Source organism: Silurus aristotelis (genome assembly GCF_946808225.1).
Source record: "Silurus aristotelis genome assembly, chromosome: 4".
In the NCBI taxonomy this organism is placed as follows: domain Eukaryota; kingdom Metazoa; phylum Chordata; class Actinopteri; order Siluriformes; family Siluridae; genus Silurus; species Silurus aristotelis.
The window spans coordinates 28453578-28480166 of NC_139577.1; the positions used below are offsets into that span (position 1 = coordinate 28453578).

The 26589-nt window shown below is 37.2% G+C and overlaps 1 protein-coding gene across 7 annotated transcripts in view; it reads left to right on the plus strand.

Annotated features, from left to right (window-relative positions):
* The first annotated feature begins 13082 nt into the window (after nucleotides 1–13082).
* The window catches only part of npnta (nephronectin a), a 69372-nt gene continuing 55865 nt past the window's right edge, over nucleotides 13083–26589 (plus strand). For all 7 annotated transcript variants that reach the window (XM_083538734.1, XM_083538737.1, XM_083538736.1 and 4 more), the window contains exons 1-2: nucleotides 13083–13349; nucleotides 24350–24450. In XM_083538734.1, the coding sequence (XP_083394860.1) occupies nucleotides 13285–13349; nucleotides 24350–24450 (166 nt within the window). In that variant the 5' untranslated portion in view covers nucleotides 13083–13284. The remainder of the gene's footprint in view (nucleotides 13350–24349; nucleotides 24451–26589) is intronic.

Genomic DNA, 26589 nt, shown 5'->3' on the forward strand with positions numbered 1-26589 from the left:
CTTTCTTTTAAATGCATTGCTGATACACCAAAGAGGGAAAGATATTAAATATCTTTATAAAATATATAAAATGCCCTCAAATGGAGTCCCAAAATGAATTCAATCTTAAAAGCTCAGAAGATTAACGATTTTCTACATTTAAGCCTCATGTGGCCTTGAGCTCTATCACATGTATCAGTAATATGACTGACTTACTTAATGTTAAAGTTAATGCAGTTTTTAAATGAAGGTTTTTATTATTGAGGAAAAAACAAAATCCTAAATGAAATGACCCTGTGTGAAGAAAGTGTCAAAAAAACCTCTTAAATAGGACCTGCCTGACAAAGTGAAGTAGACCAAAAGATCCTCAAAAGCTAGACATCATGCCGAGATCCAAAGAAATTCAGAAACAAATGAGAAAGTAATTAAGATCTATCAGTCTGGAAAAGGTTATAAAGCCATTTCTAAAGTTTTGGGACTCCAGTAAACCACAGTATAGTTTCTTTCGGCTTCTCCCGTTAGGGGTCGCCACAGCGGATCCTCCGCACGTTTGATTTGGCATATGTTTTACGCTGGATGCCCTTCCTAACGCAACCCTCCCCAATTTATCCGGGCTTGGGACCGGCACTGAGAGTGGCTGAGGATGGTTTCCTGACCGGGAATCGAACCCGGGTCGCAGCGGTGAGAGCGCTGCATCTTAACCACTAGACCACCAGGGGACCTTCCAGTAAACCACAGTGAGAGACATTATTCACAAATAGCAAAAACATGGAACAGTGGAGAACCTTCTCAGGAGTGGCCGGCCAAACGAAATTAGACCCCACAACAACATCCAATGAACTGCAGGCCTCACTTGCCTCAGTTAGGGTCAGTGTTCATGACTCCACCATAAGAAAGAGACTGGGCAAAAATGGTCTGCATGGCAGAGTTCCAAGACGAAAACCGCTGCTGAGCAAAAAGAACATAAAGGCTCATCTCAGTTTTGCCAGAAAACATCTTGATGATCCCCAAGACTTTTAAAAAAATACTCTGTGGACTGACGAGACAAAAGTTGAACTTTTTGGAAGGTGTGTGTCCTATTACGTCTGGCGTAAAAGTGACACTGCATAAGAACATCATACCAACAGTAAAATATGGAGGTGGTAGTGTGATGGTCTGGGGCTGTTTTGCTGCTTCAGGACCTGGAAGACTTGCTGTGATAAATGGAACCATGAATTCTGCTGTTTACCAAAAAATCCTGAAGGACAGTCAAAAATCTGAGATTTTACCGGAATGTATAAAGTGGTGGACTGCAAGTTTGTTTAGTCTCCACCTCAGATTTTGAGTGCATTTTTTTTACAGTTATTTCCATTATTACATTTTAAAACATACACACAATGGCATTAAAAAAAAAGAGTTAGTGTAGTGCCACTGTGGCTACTCATCTGTACCGGAAATAAGATTTGTTTTGAGTATGCATGAAAACGCTACAGAATCAATAGCGCTAGTCAAAGCTGCTAACCAGGAAGTGGCTATATATATATATATATATATATATATATATATATATATATATATATATATATATATATATATATCTGATCTAGATACACTATATTGGCAAAAGTATTGGGTCACCTGGTCATAAGTACGGTATGCGATTTTTGAGCACTGTATTCCACATTAAGTCCCAAGTTGCTCTTATAATTCTTTTTACTCTTCTGGGAAGATGTTCCACTACATTTCAGAGTGTGCTTATGGATATTTGTGTTCATCAGCCACAAGGTGATTACAAAAGGCAGGTACTGATGAAGGTGAGGAGCCCTGGGGTGCAGTCAGCGTTCACATTCATCCCAAAGGTGTTCAGTAGGGATGAGATCAGAGCTCTATAGCAGCCCACTCAAGATCTTCCTCTCAATAGCATGTAAACCAGATCTTCAAGGAGCTCACTTTGTGCACAGGAGCATCGCCTTGCTGGAACAGGTTTTGGGTTTCCAAGTTCAATTGTATGCAAAATGTTATAATAACGCATTTAAAGACGTCCTGTACAATTGAGTGCCTCCAACTTTGGGGTAAAGGTTTGGAAACGAACCACATATAGCAGTAAAGATCAGGTGACCAAATACATTTGGCAATATAGTGTATATAAAAAGACACTGGGAGCATAAAACCTTAGTACATGTGGACATTCGATTTGTGTTTTATGATATACAAATAATCTATAATCCATCATTTTCCACCAAGCAGCTGCTGACTTGTACTGATCCTAGTATTATTACACCTTGAAATGTTTGATATTTCATAACCCCAATGTATAAAGCTATGTAGAACCCTACATTTGAAATTAAAGTTAAAAAAATGTATATCATGTAACCTTCACACTCAGGGTGACACCATAGGGTGAAAACCTTTGCATATTTTTTAGATATTTTCTTTTTCTGTGATGTGAACTTGACCGTTTCCACCACTGGAGGCAATCAACAAACAATGTACAGTTTCACATAAAAGCGGTATCTGTTTGCGATTGAGAAATACACAGAAAACACTATTATATAAAATGCAATGACATCTTGTATTGTGTCTCAGTATGCCTGATTTTCTTTATACTTTTCAGACTGAAAAGATACTGTAGCTTTAGCTTTTTTCCAGGCAATTTCCAAGCAAACCCCGAGCCTGCAATCTGACTTAAATGTGTCTTTATAAAAGCTAATTGGAAGTTAGAGCGTTTTCAGAAACAAAAGAGCCGCAAGTGATTGTGTCTGAACTATGGATGTGCATCTCCTTAACTGAAGCTGATAATATTTGCATCTCGAGGCATAGCCAACGATAAGATACATTAAAGATACATTTGAAGCAGGTACCGATGCAATGCGATTCAATTTCGATTCAACACAATGTGATTTCATGCAATATGATGCTATATGATTCATTACAGATCAGAGTTCCGCTTTTATTTCTTTGCTTTAGACAGCAAATCGTAAATTTACTTACTTTTTTCTGAATTCTAACAAATAGCACTTTCACAAACAGGTCTTTGTCGTTTCAAAAAAATTGATCAGAGAAGGAAAAAGATCTTTTCCTTTTCTGTATCAAGGAAGATGCAGCTCTACCTCTGCCATGTTAATCTATATTCTATGTGACTCTCAGGACACGCCTCGATCTCCATAGTGTTGTGAGACTTCATATTCAAAAAACAACAGCAGTCATACTCAGAGAACGAGCTCGAGAAACCGTTTAGCGAGGAGAAATCAATCTACATATAAAATATCGGTCACAAATTATTGGTCACTATAAATAATAAAAGTATCGAACATTTACTAATAATATATAAATGTATTAATTAATCCAGCATCTCACAAAAGTGAGTGCACCCCTCAAATTTCAGCAAGTACTGTAGTAGATCTTCTCAAGGGAGAGATACTATAGAAATAAAACTTGGATATACTTTAGAGCAGTCAATGTGCAGCTTGTATAGCAGTATAGATTTACTGTCCTCTGTTTAGTGTCCTCAGAAAATAACTCAACATCCAGCCATTGTTGTGTAAATACCTGGCAACAAAAGTGAATATAACTGTGTGTTGAGTTATTTTTAAAGGACAGTATAATCTTGTATGATCTGTACTGTTATACAAGATGCACATTGACTACTCTAAAATATATACAAGGTTCATTTCTAGTATTGTCTTTCGAGATCGTCGATGCACCGATGTGTATAAGTGAAACTTACCATCCCTTTTCTGAACAGGTATCAGGAAATTCTACCAGTCTTTTATTATTATTATTTAAATTTTTATTATAGTTTTAAACAAATAGCTCAAATTATAATCTAAATCCATACTCAAGTACTCTTTTATGTCTTTTAGCTTTTGGATTTGAATTTTAAGTAGCCTCCAGAAGTTGTCCATGTTTCTCCTGCATCAGATATGAATAAACCTATACACTGTCACTAACAAAACAATTTTTCATAAAAAAAAAAAAAAAAATTTTAAAAGGAGCAGCACTTTCTAAACATGCATTGGTGTCTGAATAGAAAGAAATCAAACCCTAATGCGAAAGCAACCTTATCTTTTTGTTCAAGTGTAATGAAGTGAATAATCTCGTTGTGTTGGAAAGGAGCTTTTATCATTATAACAGCAATTACGGTCCGGTTAAATAATCATAAACAGTTTGCTGTGTCAGTGTAACACAAATGAACGCTGCTATTTATTTATCACTAGAACAAGTCGTGTTCCTATTGCTGGTTTTTAGGCCAAATTTAAACCTTAAATTAAAAAAGGTTAACCATTTTAATGGTTTCAGATCATTTGTCATATACTCAGTAGTTGCGAGTGTGAATCAGGGCAGGTGTTTTTCTAACTGCTGCCCTACATTGTGCTTTAAATAAGTTTTAGAGTAAAGAAAAGGTAAGGAAGTAGTTTTAGATTTAGACCACGTTTCTTTTACTTTATTGAGACAGATAGATCTCTCCTACTTCCATGTGACTAACAAACAAAGGCCTCACATCTTGTGCACACTGACTGAGGAACAGAGGCCTCGCCTCCTTTCTTGTGACTATGAAAGAGATCACACCTCTTTTCCTATGATGGAGGAACAGAGATCACACTTCCTTCGCTGTGATTGAGAACCAGCGGCCACACTGCCTTCACTATGACAGAAGAACAGAAGACATGCGTCCTTTACTATGATAGAAGAACAGAAGACACGTGTCCTTTACTATGACAGAAGAACAAAAGCAACACCTCCTTCGCTGTGACAGAAGAACAGATTTCAAGCCACTTTCACTTCTCAGAAGAACAGAAGATACGCCTCCTTTATATTGAGAGATGATCAGAAGACCCTTCTACTTCACTATGTCAGAACAGAAGACATGCCACCATTAAAGTGACAGGAGAACAGAAGATACACCTCCTTTACCCTGACAGAAGAGCAGGAGACATGCCTCTATCACTATGACAGAAGAATGGAAGACACTCCTCGTCCACTATGACAGAAGAATAGAAGACACTCCTCCTTCACTATGACAGAAGAATAGAAGACACTCCTCCTTCACTATGACAGAAGAATAGAAGACACTCCTCCTTCACTATTACAGAAGAATAGAAGACACTCCTCCTTCACTATGACAGAAGAATAAAAGACACTCTTTCTTCACTATGACAGAAGAATAGAAGACACTCCTCCTTCACTATGACAGAAGAATAGAAGACACTCCTCCTTCACTATGACAGAAGAATAGAAGACACTCCTCCTTCACTATGGCAGAAGAATAGAAGACACTCCTCCTTCACTATGGCAGAAGAATAGAAGACACTCCTCCTTCACTATGACAGAAGAATAGAAGACACTCTTTCTTCACTATGACAGAAGAATAGAAGACACTCCTCCTTCACTATGACAGAAGAATAGAAGACACTCTTTCTTCACTATGACAGAAGAATAGAAGACACTCCTCCTTCACTATGACAGAAGAATAGAAGACACTCCTCCTTCACTATGACAGAAGAATAGAAGACACTCCTCCTTCACTATGACAGAAGAATAGAAGACACTCCTCCTTCACTATGACAGAAGAATAGAAGACACTCCTCCTTCACTATGACAGAAGAATAGAAGACACTCCTCCTTCACTATGACAGAAGAATAGAAGACACTCCTCCTTCACTATGACAGAAGAATAGAAGACACTCCTCCTTCACTATGACAGAAGAATAGAAGACACTCCTCCTTCACTATTACAGAAGAAAAAACCACACCTCCTTTACTGGGTTTAAAGTTGTAAATAAAGGCTCATTAGTTATAAGTAGATAGCTCCATGAATGGGTTTAATGCCCATGATCCAGCTTGTATTGGATCCTCATGGCCGTAATTATTGAAGTCAATATTCCTAGTTCTACCTTCCACATTCAGCTGTTAATATTTTGTGCTGTCTGAGAAAACCCTTGTGGTGGTTCCTGAAAAAGGATTTGTGAGCAAAGTACATGGAGTTTTAAATAATACAATTAAATTTTTTTTTTTGAAACATGGCTCCTTCTCCACTAACATACAGTGCTTGCGATGAAATTTATAAATTTTTATTAAAGTAATTTTTAATAATACGTTTTTTCAGCTAAAACATTTGATCTTCTTTAATTCCTATAGAGTGAAATCTTGATGTATTTTTCCAAACCATTGCAAATACTGTATAATAGAGAGCATCAATTATTACAATTACTGTATGATAAGATGGTCAGTTTTTCTTCTTTATATAAGATCACTTACACATGGGGAAGAAATGATGAGATTCAGTAGTGAAGTTTTCTACTACTAGGAGACTTGTAGACTAGGCCTGCACGTTTTATATTTAATATTCTCTGCTTCTAACATTCCTGATCCAGTTTTTTTTTTTTCTTCACGATATACTGTAGTAGAAATGATGCCACCTGAAATAAACTTGCAGGACTAAGAAAGTTGAGGATCTGGTAAATCAGACTAACCGTCATTGGCCTCGGTAAAATGATCAATCATGATGTTTGTTTAGTCGTTGTGTAGTACTGTAAGAAGCGGGTATTTAAAGTAAAGAGGTATTTTCCTGTTAAGAAATACACCTTTACGTCATCATCTCCCCACACACTGAGCATCTGAACTTGCTCTCACCCTGTGGAAGTAATTAGATCATGTTGTTTGGCGTCGCACAACTTTTGCGAACTTATTATATTGAAAAAAATGTACATGCCTGAAGTATCTTTTGTAGCGCTGTATTTGAATAGGTGTGCGTGTGGATCTGTACTTAAATGCGAGTATATGCACAAAAAAATATGCCTCTGGCATATTATCTTATCTTGTCTAAGCTTGTTAAAAACACCTAAATCCTAGGCTCATGGTTTTAGGAGGTTCCCCTGAATATCATGGAAGCGTGTCAAGCTGGGTAAAGAGCTAAATACGCTCCTGATTCTTTGAAAAAAGTTCCAGTTAGGTGGTTTATGTGATAAATTTTCTTCTAAAATATTCAGATGCCATACAGTTAAAAAAGGTTGGGTTTTTTTTTATATATATATATATATATATATATATATATATATATATATATATATATATATATATATATATATATATATATATATATATATATATATATAAAAATCTATATGTATCAGGACATAACAAAAATCATCTGCTGATCAGGTCTTTTGTAAATAAAACCTCAATTATGTAAATAAAACCTCAGATGAACAACACATTGTGTCATTATTTATTTTTTACAAATATCAAAAATTAAGAAATAATTTGTGAAAAAGTACATCATTGCTGCTTCCATAGGAATTAAGAAGTTAAGTAGTAAAAATGAATAAAATGTTCTTTATAAGTGTAAGTTTGTCTCTGATGAGCGGGCCGGTGGGGACTGTGGCATGGAAAAACTCCCCGAGATGGCATAAGGAAGAAACCTTGAGAGGAACCAGACTCAAGAGGGAACCCATCCTCATCTGGGTTGCACTGAATGTCCATTTATTGCAGATAAACGATGTTGCCGTGATTGTGATTAGAAGCAAACTGTAGTCCTGAGTCAATGTAGCAGACTGTTGCCATTAACTACAGTCTAAATCCATCCTCAAAGCTCCCGAGGCATTGATGAGAAACCGTCCCAAGCTGCACAGAGTGGCCTCCAATCGAAGAGGACACTATCCAGAGGCAGGCATGAACGAAGTGGGAAGATCCGCGGAGGGAAGAGAGGCAGGAGCAGTGGTCACTGGAACCTCATGAGAATGTTTAACTCAACTGAGAGAGAGAGAGAGAGAGAGAGAGAGAGAGAGAGAGAGAGAGAGGTAACACAGACATAAGGGATCTCTGGGACTAGCAGTCACTGAGTTGGCCATGTATTCTAGAGTCAAATGTGAGACAATTTGTTTGACAGTTAAAACTTGGGCAAAATTGGGTCATGCAGCAGGACTATAATCCTCCTCACACCATCAAATCTACAACAAAATGGCTGAAAAAGAGCAGAATAAAGGTGTGTATATATATATATATATATATATATATATATATATATATATATATATATATATATATATATATATATATAATGCAGACACTTTTTAATAAAATTGAAAAACTGATTATTGTTGATATGATAACTGTGCATGTTTACTTGCTTGTTCCACAATATTAGATGTAACCATAAATAAATAAAAGTATAACTCATTGCTCATAACATTTTATATATATATATATATTATATATATATATATATATATATATATATATATATATATATATATATATATATATGTATGTGTATGTGCCTCACACCTTCTGGATTGAGAATTTAAATCCCACTTTTTACCTCTGCTTACTTCTTTCCTATGCTTCTTCCAGATACTTCCGTTTCTTCCCCCTGTCTGAAGACATGAGTTGAAGGTTGACTGACATTTCCAAATTGTCTGGTGTGTGTGTGATTGGTTCCTGTGATGAGTTGGCACCTCCATCCTATCCAGTTTGTTCCCTGCCTTTGTTCCTTGATTTCCCTGGGATAGGCTTTATGCTCCATGCGACCTTGTAGGATATGCGGCATATAATATTGATAGATGGGTTATGTTTGGCAGATTGCTGTGGGGTAACAGAAATCAAACACTTTGGGACATGTTGCTAAAGGGAAAGCAATTAACTTACCTTGGAACTGTGCATCTTAGAACTTGGAAGCAAAAGTACTATTTTGTGAGGAAAATACTGCATTTAGACATATCAAAGGAAAACCTGTCATGAAATTTGAACACTGCCAAAAGAACATATGAATCTTCAGTCAGGCTTGAATAACTTGGAAGGGTTAACGCAATAGACAAGCATTTAGAGACATGTTTCTTTTTTATAGAGCTGTCGGTATACAAATTCTTTATATTGGCAGTTATTGACCTCCTAATGCAATAACTGCAGATAAGACTCTTAAATACAGTAGGTCACAGAATTTCAGCCGAAAGATCCTTGAGATTACTGTGGAGTGTAACACTCCAGAACAATGAAGATGGATTTGGGTTGGAATTAATAAAAACAGTCTGCTATAATGACTTATAATGTAATCACTATGAACAGTTTTTGCATTCAAATGCACAAACTGAAGAGTTTATAACCTTAACAGTGATGGAACTATAATGAAATTTGCATTTGGTGTCATTTGGTGAGAATGGGTTCTGTTTTGTGTCTGGTTCATTCATACCATCTCAGAGAGTACACATGGGCAAATGTATAGTTCTTCTTCTTCTTTTTTTTTCGGCTGCTTCCATTAGGGGTCGCCACAGCGGGTCATCCGTCTCCATACCACCCTGTCCTCTACATCTGCCTTTTTCACACCAACTATCTGCATGTCTTCCCTCACCACATCCATGAACCTCCTCCTTGGCCTTCCTCTTTTCCTCCTTCCTGGTGGCTTCATCCTCAGCATTCTTCTACCAATATAGCTCATGTCCCTCCTCTGTACATGTCCAAACCATCTCAATCTCGCCTCCTTCACCTTGTCACCAAAACGTCCTACATGTGCTGTCCTTCTAATAAACTCATTTCTAATCTTGTCCATCATCATCACTCCCAACGAAAACCTTAACATCTTCAGCTCTGCTACCTCAAGCTCCACCTCCTGTCTTCTACTCAATGCCACTGTCTCTAATCCATACAACATCACAGGTCTCACCACAGTCCTATAAACTTTCCCTTTCACTCTTGCAGATACTCTTCTATCACAAATCACTCCTGCTGTCACTCTTCTCCACCCACTCCACCCTGCCTGCACTCTTTTCTTCAATTCTCTCCAGTACTTTGCACTGTTGACCCCAGGTACTTGAACTCCTCCACCTTCTCCACCTCTTCTCTCTGCAACCACACCACTCCACTGCTCTCCCTCTCATTCACACACATGTACTCTGTCTTACTCCTACTTACTTTCATTCCCCTTCTCTCCAGCGTGTACCTCCACCTCTTCAGGCTCTTCTCAACCTGCTCCCTACTCTCACCACAAATTACAATATTATCCGCAAACATCATAGTCCAGGGAGACTCCTGTCTGACCTCATCCATCAACCTGTCCATCACCACTGCAAACAGAAAAGGGCTCAGGGCCAATCCTTGATGCAGTCCGACCTTCACCTGGTACCTAGTAGTACCTAGTACTACTTCACCTAGTAGACCTTCATCTAATAGTTCCAATTTATTTCATTCTGTAAAATCATGAGACAATGTTTATTGCTGAAAGCACTAGAAGAATTGAATTCAATCGAAATTAATTGAATTGAATTGAACTGTAGCCCATCTGCTGCTGTACTCAGTTGCTCAGCACCTTTCTACACTGTCTAGAAGTGCAAAGTGACCACTTCTAGCCACATATTATTCGAGTGATGCACAACTGTAAAGCAGTTTAATTATTTTTAAACTTATCATTACTGGAAGCCAGTGGAGCTTGAAGGATCTTTATAAAAGGCTTTTATATAAAAATAAATGGATAAATAATAATCTAAATATATAGTTTGTCTATGCTTTTCATTATTATTTACATATTACACTTATAAAACTATATTTGTCAATCTAAAGACTTTTGTGGACCTGTTTAGTGTACTGAAAAGGTATTATCCAGACTATCTGTGTGCAAAAAATACAAGCACAAATATGATCTTAATTAACACAAATTAAAACATGTAAATTAGGAAATTGTGAAAATTCTTTTGTAGATTAAAGGAAAAGCAGGAAAGCTTTGTATAGCCAGTCTGAGTGAAATAAAATGTACAGGATAATGTTTGGACTAAACAGCAATAACTTTATTTTCTCACTTTTAACATATAATTACTAACAAGGCTGCAGTTGTGTAAGCATTTATTTAATTCATTTCATTTAATGAAGTCCCGCTAGGCTGTCATGAGTGTATCTCATAAAAAATTCAACTCCTTTTTTTTTCTTTATGAATATAAAATGCTGGGATATTTTCATTTTTCAATGTGCAATAAATCCTATTTGTGAGTTTGTTAATTTCTTTTGTTATAATTTATATATACACAAATGCATACAAATGTGCCAGCACTGATTCAGTCTGCAAATTTAATTACAAAAAACAGTCCTAGACAGCAGGCAGCTCATAACACTCAGTGCAGTTAATATCATGTCCCTTTTACACCATCATACATGAGATGATGAAGTTACACATGAAGTCTGGATCAATGTGGTCTGAGTATGTAGAAGCAATATTTTCTGTTTTTCCATTCTATTTCTGTCCTATTTCTGTTCTATTTTTTATTTATTTTTTGCTTATTCTTGTGAAAGTGTGAGTTTTAATATACAGTATTCGATATAAAAGCAGCTGTCCCCCGGCATCATGAGTCACTTTACTGACTCGATTCTCTTGAGCAAATGAGTCAACTGGAGTAGATCTGATTCGATTCAGTCACCACTCTGAGTTTCTGTGGATGCAACATGACTGGATATAATATGAAAAAAAGAAAATAAGGAAAATACAGTACAAAAAAATAAAAATATTATTATAAAGAAAATAAAAATATAGTAATAAAATCAAAACGTTATTATTATTATTATTATTATTATTATTATTATTATTATTATTATTATTATTATTGTTGCAATCAATTGCAACAGTCACCATTTTTTTTTTAGAAAATAAACACAAACTTTTATGTATAATAAATCAACAATAAAATGCATATCAGTTCATTCATTCATTCATTCATTCATTCGTTTATTCATTCATTCATTTTAGCTCCATACCTTAAATTGCCTTAGTATTTCAAGTAAGACACAAGTAGATAAAAATGTTAAAAATAGACAAAAATTATATCCTCTTAGAGTTCGACTTGCTGCAATAAACCTGGACCTTATCTCTAAATTATCTCCAACCATTTTAGTATGCAGATAAATGCAGATAATTGATTTGCGTCAAGACCTCTAATAATCTAGTTGAAATATTTATGAGATGCTGAACAAGAAAATCATAACTCAGCTCAAAATTCCCAAAAAATTTAAATAAATTCTATAAATAAAGAAAATATAGTAATAAAATAAAATAATTATTAAAATAAACTTCAACAATTACCAATTTGTATTTAATAGATAAACTTTATAAATAATAATAAAACAATAAAATACATATATTTTATTTATCTATTTATTTATTCATCTATTCATTCATTTATTTTCTTTCTTTCTTTCTTTCTTTCTTTCTTTCTTTCTTTCTTTCTTTCTTTCTTTCTTTCTTTCTTTCTTTCTTTCTTTCTTTCTTTCTTTCTTTCTTTCACTCATTAATTCACTTTAGCCCCATAGGTTTTAAACGGATTGGAGTCAACATCCAATCATCCAACTGACTGGAGTCAAGAAATTCCATCATCTAATCGAAATGCTGGACAAGAAAATCATAACTCAGCACAAATCACAGGAAGTGTGATTCAAAGAATTGCTTCTAAATTAAATTCAGCCCCATACCTCAAATTGCTTTGGCCTTTCATGTAAGATACTAGTGGTGAAGGAAAAAAAAAAAAAAAAAAAAAAAAAAATATATATATATATATATATGAGCAAAGTTTAAGCAAGTTTCCTTCCGCTGTGTTTTTGTCATTTTAGTTTGCATTTAGTAAGTAGTTTTTACAGAACACCAGATTGGACTAAATTAATTAAATTGTGAAATGAATAATTGCATCATCTAAGACAGGGGTCACCAACCTTTTTGAAACTGAGAGCTACTTCTTGGGTACCGATTAATGTGAAGGGCTACCAGTTTAATCTGAAATAACCAATTTGCTCAATTTACCTTTAAATTACATGTTATTTTGAATAATTAATGATATTTATCTATGTGAAGACACTGATCATGTTAGGGATTTCTCACAATAATTATCAACAACGATTTACCAAAGTAGGAAACAGGTATTTTTTAGAAAAGGTTGGTGACCCCTGATCTAAGATATATTCATGGAATAGTAGGAATCAAGTCGTACACACCGGTTATACCTTTTAATACACTTTATACATGGTTAAGGTGTGATTTTTATTATTATTATCAAATTATTCTTTGTATTAAGGAATCGATTCCCGTGATCGAGTTTCCTAAGGGGGTCGTTTAAAAGGAGTCGGTTCCTTGGGTAAATCTCTTATCAGCGCTTTGTGAGCGCCAGTAGAGCGCATTCCGCTTCTCAGCAGCAGAGCAGAGCAGAGCAGATCACTTCACACCTAGCACATCAACCAGATCTGTGCTCTTCCCATGCACCTTCTGTGAACTTCTCCCAGATTTTGTTACTTTGTTTGTTTGTTCCCAGCCTGCTGTAATTCCGGAGCGCAAAGCCGGTTGCTGGATTTGTTTGTGCGGAAATGTTGATAAAGTTGATCGCGTTGTGGATTTGCTGGATCAGAGTGAGCGCAGAGTTTGATGGAAGGTAAGCACAGAGATTTTGGTTTTTGCGCACAGTATTAACCATTACCATATATAAAAAAAAATATCTGTAGCATGCAAAGGGTTAGATGACCGAATAAAACGCACAGTTTGTGGATTTTATGGCTTATGGTGGATCATGGAGATGATGATGTATCCATTCACAAAGAAACTGATGCATTGCAATGTGTTACAACTGCTGCGCTCTTAATTGGCATCCACGCAAAATACCCGACAATTAGATTTATCCTAAAATGCATGCATGCAATTCTTAACTCAGGTAATTAAGGCAATGCTGTGCGTTATGTTCAGGCTATACTGTATTATAACGCATAAAAGGACAGCTAAGGAATGCCCGATTAGAGTGCAAGTGTGAGGGAAGTGTTTCCTTCTGGCTGAAAGATAAGACCGAAAGCGCGCGCCGGGTTGCCTGCTTTGGGCTTCATGTCCTAACATGAAATGCTGAACTATGCGAGGAAGCGCACTGCAAACCACACACACACGCACACACACACACGCGCGCACGCATGCAAGCATGCCAACCCTCCAGAGATCACCCTGAGCCTCACGTGAACCTAACCCTGATCTCAAGATTATTGCAGGTCAAATTCTTCCCATGCAATAACGCGCTCTGCGCTTTGGGTTGAATTGAAATTAATGAGTCCTATTTATGGATCAAAACTTCGCTTTAGGCACCCGTGACAGCTACATTTACCCCGTGAAGGTTTTTTTTTAATATATAAAAAAGTCTGTTTCAAGCCATTGCATCATACTGTTTTATTAATACACCTAAGTTTAACTTTCTCTGGGCATGTGGTTCTGCATGCTGCAGTCTCCTCTTACAGCTTGGTTTCCTGTAGGTCCTGCTGCTGGAGTTCCCCTGCTCTAACACACCTGACCCAACTCATCAGGTCATTAAGAAGTTCAGCTGAGTGTGCTGGAGCAAGGAAACACTAAAAAGGATATACCCAGTGCGAGTCACCGGTGTACTGGTTATCACTGTGGAGTATTCATCAAACTGTATACAGTAAAAACTTGACCACCCAAGCACACTGTAAAAGGAGAAATCCTCTATTTTAGGCTCTGGAAAATGAAAAATTAGGCAATCATTGACTCATCATCTCAGCTTTTCAGTCTAATTTTACCTCAATTTATTTGGGAGGAGAATGAGGAGTAGTGTGGGATATGTGGAAATATTTATAACCAATGGGATGCTGGATTTTAATGCAAGCACAGCCACTATAAGACTTTCAATCAATTCCTCTGTCCACATGATTATACACTTGTTTGTGGTATTTGCCAGATGTTAATGTGACCTGATTTGTAACATGAGAACAGTGGGCTAGGGATTGATAATCACACTTTATTGTCATAGCCTGCACGAAGGAAGCGCTCTAAAAAAAAACAATTCAAGCGGGATACTTTTAAGTGCCCTCAGTTGTCTAGGAGAATCATGAAAGTGTTTTTCTATAAGACAATGTTCCCTATTAGAAGCACTTTAGGAAGTGACTTGGGCAAAAGTACCCTTATTCTTTCAAGAATCGTTAAAGTGTGGAATGGTTTTAAATCTTGAATTTGGTTTTGAAACTTCTTACCTTACTTTTAGCCCCCAGGTCAACTTACAGTAAATTTGGAACCATTAGGATTTCTCGGTTGTTTCTTTTAGAGCGCTTATAAAGGTCTCACATAAAAACTTACAACTGAGTGTTTTCCTTTTGAACACCAAACAGAATTGTTCCCTGGAGCTGTAAACCCTTATTCAAAGAAGTGTTGAATTCAACTTTCATTTTATCAGGGTTCTCCAGCTGCCACTCTTTCTGGATTTACTCTTAATGGTTCCACAAAGAACCCTACAACATCCGTGTTTAACATTACGTGTTCCAGATAGTACCATTTTTCAGGTGCACCCTGAGAATAAAGTGGTAATAAACACACAAGTGGTGAATGGGAAGTCATAGCTTAGGTGTTCTTGGTCTGCAGTGGTCATTATCTACAGTGGGAAATAATAATTTGATAACAAAAGAAAAAGAATATAATAAAAATCAGATTTTTATTTTATATAATATATATATATTTATTTTCTGTTTGATCCAATGAATTATTTGAAGTAAGTATTAAATCCCCCAAAACAGCAAGAATTCTGACTCCCACACACCCAAATTAATCCTGTCCCTTTAAGAAAAGTCTCCTAATATCAACTCATTGTGTGTATAAAAGGCACCAGTCACAGAATCAACCTTTTCCATTCAAACCTCTCCACCACCATGGACAAACCAAAGAGCTGTCAAAGGACATCAGGGACGAGATTGTAGACCTGCACAAGGCTGGAATGGGCTACAAGACCATCAGCAAGAAGCTTGGTGAGAAAAAGACCATTGTTGGCACGATAATTCAAAAATGGAAAAAATACAAGAGAGTCAATCGCCCTCGCTCTGGATCTCCATACAAAATCTCACCTCGTGGGGTAGGGATGATTTTGAGAAAAGTGAGGGATCAGCCCAGGATTACAGGAGCTTTTTAATAATCTCAAGGGAGCTGAGACCACAGTCACCAAGAAAAACATTGGTAAAACACCAATGAACACCATGAACAGGCCCATCTGACGTTTGCTGACAAACACCTAAATGATTCAGAGAAGGCTTGGGAGAATGTGATGTGGTCAGATGAGACCAAAATCGAGCTCTTTGGCATCAACTCGACTCGCTTTAGGCCTGTTTCTCTGCTAAGGGTACAGGAAGACGTCACCACATGAACTGGGTCATGCACTGTAGAATCTTGAATGAGAACCTTCTAGCCTCAGCCAAAACAATAAAGATGGGTCATGGATGGGTCTTTCAGCATCACTGTGGCCAAAAACATACTGCCAAGGCAGCAAGCTGATGGTTTTGTAGCCCATTCCAGCCTTGTGCAGGTCTACAATCTTTCCCTGAAGTCCTTTGAATTGAAAAGGTTGATTCTGTGACTGGTGTCTTTTATACACATAACGAGTTGATATTAGGAGTTCTTTCCTAAAGGGACAGGACTAATTTGGGTGTGTGGGAGGCGTAACTGTGACTGGTTGGTTTGGAATCAAATACTTATTTCGCTTGATCAAATACAAATTAATTTATAATAACAATAACTTTAATCTGTTCATTTCTTTATAATTGGGTACATTTACAAAATCAGCAGAGGATCAAATAATAATGTCCCCCACTGTACCAAAAGTGGTAGAAAGGAACAGTGGTGAACCGGCGACAGGGTTATGGGTGGCCAAGGCTCAATGATGCACATGGAGAGCGAAGGCTGGCCCGTGTAGTTCAATCCAACAGATGAGCTCCTGTAGCTCAAATTGCAATAGCCCATGCTGTTAATGCTCAACCAACCCAATATTAGACAGGTGGGCATAATGTTATGCCTGGTCAGTTTATGTACTACATTCGGATCAAAGGTTCGATTTGTAAAAAAACACATGGTGTGTCTCTTATTGGACATCGAAATGCTGAAATTTTTCAATGCCAGCTGGCCAGAGCATAATCTCCCTACATTAACCCTCCAGCATGCCTTATTAATGCCAACAGTGATGGACGGAGCTTGTCAGTGGAGTCATTATTTGCCTATTGCCTCTGCTTATAAACCTACTTCACTTGCCTCAGTCTAAATTCATCGACAAGATCTTTCTCTGAAAGACCCATACATTATTTCATTTCCTTTGGCAGGCCATTTAGAAGTTGTATCTAATCGGCTGAGCCACACCTGAACTGCATGCAAGTGTTTCTTACCACAATGCTAGATTTAATGAATATAAAATCTAATTATAGCAGTTTGCGCAGAACCCGGAGAATTGCTTAGAGGTGTTTGGATATTTAGGCTGAGGTCAGACGAGTCGTATGGGTTGTGTTTCATTTACGGAAGTTATCATTAATGGTGAATTATTGCAAATAAGTTATTTGCAGTCTTCATACACTGACAAAGGTTAGAAATTATATTAACCTTAAAATATTGTGTTAGTTAATATTGAGTCCATGTTTACGATGAGCAAACAGACAAAAAACAACTTGATGCACAGATTCTCCCTAAAAGACCTGATCACCAGAATCAAACAATTCAAAAATATGTCGGATTCATCAACAAGGATAATCAACGAAATTTGATCTAGACACAGATGTTTATGTTTTTCATGACATGTATGCTCACCAGTTTTATTATAGAAAGCAAAGGTTTCGCATTGGAGCAATATCTCCAATTTTGTTTATTCTTTGCTCAACTCAGTATTTTTTGGAGTCTGTGAGCAGTTAGGGTTGTGTGTCAGTGCTGAGATTGGTGTGAGTTCAAGGACTTGCCTGAGAACTGCTTGAGCTTTGGGACTTGGCCCTTCACTCATACCCATATGCTTGGATTGGATTCGGTTTGATTTAAAAGTAAATCAATCTCTGCTAGTTCTCAAGTAAAAATATGAGTTATAAATAACCTAATGTTGAGAAGGTGATTTTTTTTTTTCTTGCAGTATTTTGAGATTATTATATCACTCTGTAGGAGAACCCAATTAAATCCTGGCTGTGTTCTATAACAGACTGTGTGAAATCTTGGCACTATAGTGGCCAGAGCAAATTTCTTGCCTACTTCAGATTTTGTCCAATCTTCAACTGATTTGGCGCACATCATCTTGACACCCTGCTGTCTATTTGTTTATTTAGACCTTTCATCTTATAATCAGAAAATCTTCACCACTTTCGTGGTCAAAATCATGAGTCAAAGTACAAATCACGCTTAAACCCTTTGTCCTGTGATTGATTAGGCTACATTTGTTGCATGTCTTTTAATTTACAGCTTTCTGAATCTGTTGGCTTGGCCCCTGAAAATGACGCTTGCAAATAACATTTTTCTTCCTCGTTTTCTTCTTCTAGTTAGGACTTCAGCCTATAGAACTTTCTAGTGAAAAATGTTGAAATCTGGCACGTTGATCAGGAATTGTCTAAGGAACCATCTGACTAAGTTTGGGCCAAATGCTGCCAATGCTCTATTGCCACTATAGAGTCAAATATTAGCCTAATTTATGCGTATGATTATGGATTATTTTATGCATCTTGCACCATCCAGTTTAAACCCAGCATCAGCCAATTACCAGCCATTTTCTGAATCTCCCATGTTGCATACTGACATGAAACAAATCCAGCTCTGCATTGCCGCTCAATTCTGGAGAATGAGCTTAAATAATAATTACTACTATTCTGAACTTGAACACTTTCCACTATTAGGTCCAGGTTGCACAATATTACTAAGCCCTGTTCCATTTGATGCGGGACTTCCTGCCTCATTAAGCGTATTATTAGTTCTGTGAAATGGGTTCCATGCTATTCTTTTTCTTCTTCTGAATCACTTGGTGCTCTCTATCTCTGCTTTTGTCAGCTGTTCAGTCATTATCTGTGCACACATGCATTTCATCAGCATATATCCGTTCGGCATCCGAGAGACCAATGGCCGGTCGCACTAATATGGCTTCCTCTGCTTGGTCATTACACACAGATTGCTGGAATTTTATATTCACCCTTTTCATTATGAGCGATTAGCCTTCATTAGCTTGCCAGAGCGAGGCGTGAGGATGTGTTCTCAGGCAAACTCTTGTTTCAGTGCACACACACACACACACACACAGTGTGAACGAGTGTGGGATGTGACTGGCAAGTGTGTGTGTTTTGATGACCCATGTCTGATTGTAGGTCAGTCAGAGGAGGTGTCACAGGAATGTGAAGAGTATTAAAGGTCCCTTTTCCCCCTCCTCAAACCGTGCCATGCATCATTAAATCATTATTCATGAGATGACTTTATGCATATTAAATGACAGTGTGACACGCAATATGAATTTCATATGGGACTGTAATAATGGCTTCGGGCCTTTGTGTTAGACTAGAACGCAAATTTCATGAATTTTTCATGACTCTCGTTCCACCCTCATTTGCGCCGAAACACAAATCACGGCTTCCTACCAACAATTTAGATCTTGGCCTCTACTTATGAACCGCAAGGAGAGTTTGAAGAGAAATGACTCCACCCGCATGATGGATGTAAGTGCCTAACACAGCTGAAGTAAGCCGTTGAGAGTGTGTGCTTGACAGGTTGAGGTCAGGCGTTCGAATAGGTGGCAGAGATTAGTTGTGACAGTCATTTTACACCAAGTTAAGCATGGACCCTAGGCGCCAGGCATCTCCTCTCTTTTTCCCAGTTTTCTCTCTCACGCTTTCTCTCACTCTGGCATCTCATTGGATGTGGTCCAGGGTTCACAAATGGCAGGTTGGCACACGATGACTCGTGCGCCCTTCTTTCTTGGCACTAGGGAGGTGAGATCAGGCTTCCTCCTATACCACACACATACCAGATGTCTCCATAGGGTTGACATTACTGGTCGGTCATATCTGTCTTCAATCCTCTACTGAGGCACATTTCTTCAAGATCACTTATTTTTTTTTGTTTTATTTTTTTCTCCAGAACCCTGGCATCCTTTGCATGATGTTGTTGAAAATATCTGGCAAATTGTGATCTTAGCACTGTAATGTGCTGTAGCTTAGAAAGGAATGGATGATAAATAGAGCCTTACGAACAGTACACCAAGCTAATGTTATGAAATAGAAATGCATTATGGGACTGTTCTACACCTTGAAATGGTTTTGACTTGTTCCTCTGCAGTAACTATTGAATTTGCCTTAAAGAACCCTCCAACAGAATCATTTCTGATCCGATAAGCCTTTAATTAAGAAGAATTAAGAAGCTTAAAACCCTTAAGTATTTGAAGAACCCTTGAGGTACCATTTAGGAGCTCTTTTTTCTATTAAACTGTTGAATTAATAGTAGGATTTTGAAATCTTTCTTTATTATTCTCTCATTTTCAGTTCATTGTACTCTGTCCTCATGCCAGACACACATGCCAGATGGGCTACCATGAGTCCACCTGTCATTTATTTATTTTCTACCAACAAAGTGCCAGTGCTAGTAGTTTTTTCCATTCTGTGATTTCATTCAGCAACAACAGCAAGAAAGCATTACGCTTCCAAAAAGCTGTTAAAATTGTGGCAGGCAGTTGTGCTTGATTTTGTGCATAACAACTATGTTGGTCAAAAAACATGAAATGTTACAATACCGTGCATTGATATATACTGCGGTTCTGCTTTTAACGTGGCAGAACTGTGAGCTGGTGCTTAAAACGTTGTTGTTTATAAAATTCATAAAATTTGTTAAATTATAGCAAAAGATGGCATTGTACCAAGAACCCTTGGAGCTGTGGAACATGGTAATTAAGCTAGATAGATACATGTTTTATTTGTGGTAATGTTGTAACTACTGTCAAATAAATTACTGAAATCGCTCCTAATTCCAAAGAGCTAATTTACAGGTAGTCATGTAGTTCATTAGCTATTTGGAATTTCTTTTTAAATCCTTGCATTGCTAATGAGGGTAAAACGTTAGAGGTGTTCTAAGGTAAATTATATAAGTTTTATTTTATTTTAGTTTATAACTAATTCTAACATTATTACAATGTTAGAATTGCTTGGAAGAGTAATTGAATTATAATTTTTTTTATTTTTTTTATTTTATTATTTAAATACCTTACTTGTCTTTTTTACATAATTATTTTAGTTTCTTTTACTATCCTTTTTCTCTATATTGCACATGTCTATGATGGGTTGTATAGTTTTGGTTCTTTGTTTGTACGTTTTCTCTGATTGCATCTCTCTGTCCCTGTTTTTCTGCTATATCTGTTTGATCTCTTGCTTGTCTGTGTCGCTGTTATTCATAACTCACACCTAGTTAATGATCTTTTGTAGCCTAGTCTCCCCCCCCTCTCTCTCTCTTTATCTCTTCATCTCTTTATCTCTCACCGCTATCTTCTATTGTGTCCCTGCAAACCCCACTATGCAGCTATGCAAATGATCCGTCATTCAACTGCAAGGTGTACTGCCACATAACTGCAGAGAACTTATTGGGTTTGAAACCAGGGTTAAAATCTCCTATCTGGAGATCAGCCATGTTAATTATCAGCGCTTGCAATAAAGCAATCTGCTTCTCATCTCTATCCGTCGGTGCCTTAGTTCGAGCTGATTAGCGTCTTTATTATATAAATGAGCATAATCAGGGATGATCAGATTTAGTATCATGGCTAATAGTTCCGTAATCATTTAGCAGTCAGTATTTAGGTACGTGTTTTGATTGCATTTGGCGATCAGAGACTCGATGCTGAGTGGAGACGGATACAGCGAAGGCAGAGAGTGGCCATCCAGCTGTGTGCATGTGTATGTGTGTGTGAGGCAAGAAACAAGAAACCAAACAACGACCGTGTCAGAGTAAAGCCAGAAACTGGCGCTTAGCATGCCCGGTGTGACTTCGGAGTCTTTGTAAAGAGTCATGTCCCTGTCTCTGTGCCAGACAGCACACAAACATTTTTTCCCAGGCCTGCCATGCCTGCTTTCCATCAACCCTGCTCTCAAAGTGATTGGCAGCAGGGGCAGCCAGAGGCATTAGCATTTTCCCTGGCTGGAAGGAGACACTAATCGAACCGGATTGAGGTGAGTGTGGACGGAATTAACAAAGCCACGCTCTTATCACAAGTCCTCCAATCCCAAACCACGCCTCCTATATCTTTTATTTTCTCTTACTCAAAATGGTCACTTCTCCAGGAAAATGATGTTGATGTGTATTTTTAGTCTCAAACCTGGCAAAGATCACCTGATCCATCTAGGTCAGGTGATGACCATAGTTTTGGAATCTGCTGGACTCCTTTTTGCAGACCTTAAATGGTTCGTTCCTCTAGTTTAAAAGAAAAAAAAAGAGTCATAATCCTGCCAAGAAACTGGGCTTATTTTGCAAGAACTGTTCATCTTAGCCTAAAGACATCTCATTTCACTGAGAAATGACCTACAGTGGATTAAACACAGTACATCCCCATCCAAAAAAAAAGCATCTCATTTCTTTGGGTCATGTTGAATTTTGTCCAGTGTTCAAACCCTATTCTTATTTTCTGCACCATCGCTAGTGGATGCTCGGGTGTCTGCGGGGAGAGCAGATAGAGCTCGTCTCACCACCATTGCTGAACAACGGGGTGATAATTCACACTGGCGTTATCTGCAGCCCCTCTATCTTCACATACAATGGAGGCAGTGTGAATGCAGATAAGGTGTCATTGACTTACTGATGAATTGGATAAGCAGCATCAGCCAGACAGGCTCAGAGATATTGCACACAACACAGACTCTCATATAGCATGTGAAAATCGCCCTTGTTAAAAAAGCATTTGCTTTTAGTTTAAAATATCTTTTAGTTTTTCAACTATACAACCTTACCAACAAGATAAATCATGAATGACAGTTCAACTCAACCCAACAAGACATTTAGGTAGGAAATGGTGTAACTATATATTACCGGATACCTGACTTTTTCAGTTTTTTTTCCAATCAGTTGGAGGCACACAATTGTATAGGATGTCTTTGGATATGGTAGCATTAAATTCTCTCTTCACTTGAACAGGATATTGAAACCTGTTCCAGCATGATAATGCCTCCGTAAACAAAGTAAACTCTATGAAGATATGCTTTTTAGGGGTTGAAATGAAAGATCTTGAGTGGCCTGCTATAGAGCTCTGACCTTAACCCTATTGCACACCTTGGGATGAGTTGGAACTGGAACTTTGACTGCACCCCAGGCTGCTCACCTCACATACAACCATTCCTGATGTTACCTAAACTCTTATGTCTGAATGAGCACAAATCTCTAGACGTTATTATAACAGCAAATAGGGATTAAATGTGGAATGGGGTGCTCAAAAAGCAGATATGAAGCTTATGGTCAGGTGTCCAGAAACATTTGTTCATATAGTGTACAGTATTTGATATGTATGTATAATATTATACATATTATACAATGCTGGAATCTTAAGGAAAACATTGGCAATTTGCCAACATTATAATGAAATACAATTACACAAATAATGATGTATAATAACTGTTTAGTTGTCTTTTATTATTTATTATCTTTATATAATTAATGTAAAATATAAACTCTAAAATTACAAAATTCTCTATCTGAATTACTATTGACAGGAACCATAGTTGCAACTTTCCTGTTGAAAGTTACAGTGCTGATGCTGGAGAGTCCTTCCAGAAATAATAAATGAAAATTTCCTCACAGCAAATGCATATTTGTTTAAAGATTATGTGGAGTGTACACTTTACAAGTACCTGTAAATTGGTGGTAACTATAGATACTATATTAATAAACGTATAAAGATAAATCTGCCAGAGGTACTGTAGAAAATTAACCTTGACTGTGTGACCAATCAGATTTAAAAGCAATGCATCAATTTAAAAGCAATTAAGAAGAAACCTTTATCTCTCTCTCTCTCTCTCTCTCTCTCTCTCTCTCTCTCTCTCTCTCTCTCTCTCTCTCTCTCTCTCTCTCGCTCTCTCTCGCTCTCTCTCTCCCTGTGTATATATATATATATATATATATATATATATATATATATATATATATATATATATATATATATATATATATATATATATATACACATACATATACACACACACACACACACACACACACATACACACACACACACACACGCACACACTGTAAATGTGATACAGTGCCCCAAAGCCAGATAGGGTACTTATTAAAAACTAAAATAATATTAATAAAAATCCTATTAAATATGAACAGTTATTAAAAAAATGTGTATTAAAGCTTTGTTGATAGATAGATAGATAGATAGATAGATAGATAGATAGATAGATAGATAGATAGATAGATAGATAGATAGATAGATAGATAGATAGATAGATAGATAGATAGATAGATCTTAAAGCAGCGAAAATGGCTGAATTCATTCTGCAGGTCACTGAAATGAACTGAAATGATATGCTATTAAAGGTGAAACGATGTATTGTTTCAAAGCAAACCTTCGCTGAAGTCAATTTAGCATGATGTTTGGCTGTTTTGTTGATTTTACTGATAGCCAATTTCTATTCCTGACAGGTGGCCCAGACAGATGGCCTCGTCCAATGGTCTGTGCCGCTACGGCACTCGCATCGATTGCTGCTGGGGCTGGACACGGCGCTCCTGGGGGCATTGCCAGCGTGAGTAGCCTGCCGCTCCTGTGTGCAACCAGGGCTCTGGGCGCTAGCTTAAGGGGGCTTCTTCACTTCTATTATATGCGCTAACTTTCTGCTACACACACTTGCAAACAAATGTAGACTGACTATGCAGCAAGTCACTGTGCAACAAAATCAGGAAGTGTAGAACTCAAGATGTACCTTAATATCAGATTTAAAGACGGTTTGTCCACTCCTAATTATGCTGGTGACTTGTAACATGAAGTCAGCATTAACTTTCAAAATCCTGACAGATCAAAATCTAAATAATATTCTTATACCACAGCGCTGTTGAATTTGAGCAGTAATGATGACCTGCAAGGTTTATATTTATTCATGTTTTAATATCCTATTATTTCCTTAGTTACAACTTTCTCGTAGACTGTCATGGGGTTATTTCACCTCAACGCATTCAAAAATGTTAAGTGCGCTAATGCCATGCTCCGAGACCAATCCTGATTTTAAATAGTGGACACTAATGAAATATAGAATTCTCGAATTTTTTACAATTTAATTTAATGGCAAAAAACTGATCCACAGCATTGTAATATTCACAAATTCTACTGTAAGAAGATCAAGATTTATAATCGCCTGTATAACCCAGTGCGACTATTTTTCTGCGGATTATTTGACTATTTTCAGTGTCACAAAGGTATTTCATAGCAACATTATTAAGTATAGGAAGATTGTTTAATGGTTGATTGTGTTTTTATTTGACGTAAGCTATAAAAATAACTAATTTGTCACGAGGCATGTCAAGGAAACAGTCATGATTTTGTTTTCTATATTTTCTTGTACATCGAAAATAAATTTGGTTTTAAGGTTGTGAGTTGTAATCCCAGCACCACCAACCTTTAGCAAGGGCCTTTAAACCTAACGGCTCAATTGTAGGTTACACTGAATAAGAACCTCTGCAAAATGCTGTAAATGTAAATGAAAATTTTGGTTATGCCTCTGCCTTAAAAACACACAATATGCTTTAGAACTGGTTCAGAAGTGAGTGTGCCTCACATCAGGTACAGCACACAGGCACTGATTTTAACACACATTTGAAAATACTTCAGTATTTTTGTTTATTCCACGTTTACATGGGCCAAAAGAAAAAGGCTGATTAGTTTTACTTTTTAAGTTTGAACCTCACCAATATTATAGTATCACGATATACTATACGACTAGATTATATTCTGTTTTGTTTCACGTAAATAGTGATATAGTACAGCTCTATGTAAGGATTACTGTATTGTTTACTGTATTTAGCATGTCGGAAGGAGTCTCCAGTTTCACTGGTTTGTCAGCGGTAAAACCATTTCAAAATCTCATTGCACTTAATGGTACCATTGACAGGCTAGTTTTTGCTTTATTAACTTTAAAAGAAAAGACCAAGAGGCTGGTGAGGAAACAGATGTTTATAGATACTATAATGTAAATGATAACAGGAACATGTCTTATAGACGTTACACAACATTAAATGATACTATAAATTGATAAAACATCAGTTTATGTCAACTATTTGCTGTGGTATAAGAGGAACAGAGCACTCTGGGACATATAATTATAATCAAATGGCACTCTCTTGTTGATTATTTTCCTAACTTCCCATTCCATTGTGTTTTATTCCTTATTTAAATACACACTTTGCAAGGGAAGCCCACTTCCCAGCTCAAGTGACTTAATCTTCCTTTTTTTTAATTAATGAGGTGTTAATTGATGTAAAACCAGGGCGAGCCGCGATATAACACACTCCATTTCCTGGATATCGTCCGGAGTACAGTTCCCTGAATGATCCTACACCACTAATAAGAACGATCTTCAGACTGAATACCTTTCAAATGAATGCGTAATCAGTGTAGATGGCCAATGAGCCATGATACTCATGATCTCCTCTCTTCTTGTACTCACAGTGATGAGCTTGCGCTCTCTTTCTACCCAAAAAACCCCCCCAAAAACCACCCATTTACATCCTCACAAAATATTTTTTTCGCATACAGAAGCGCTCAGTTCATCAAGTCCATTCAGAGCATTTAGATGATGAGATAGGAGTGCTTGCATTAACACCATTAGCATGTTTTATTTGTCCACTGCTGCATGTTCTGCACAGATCCAATAAACTTAAGGCATGTTTCC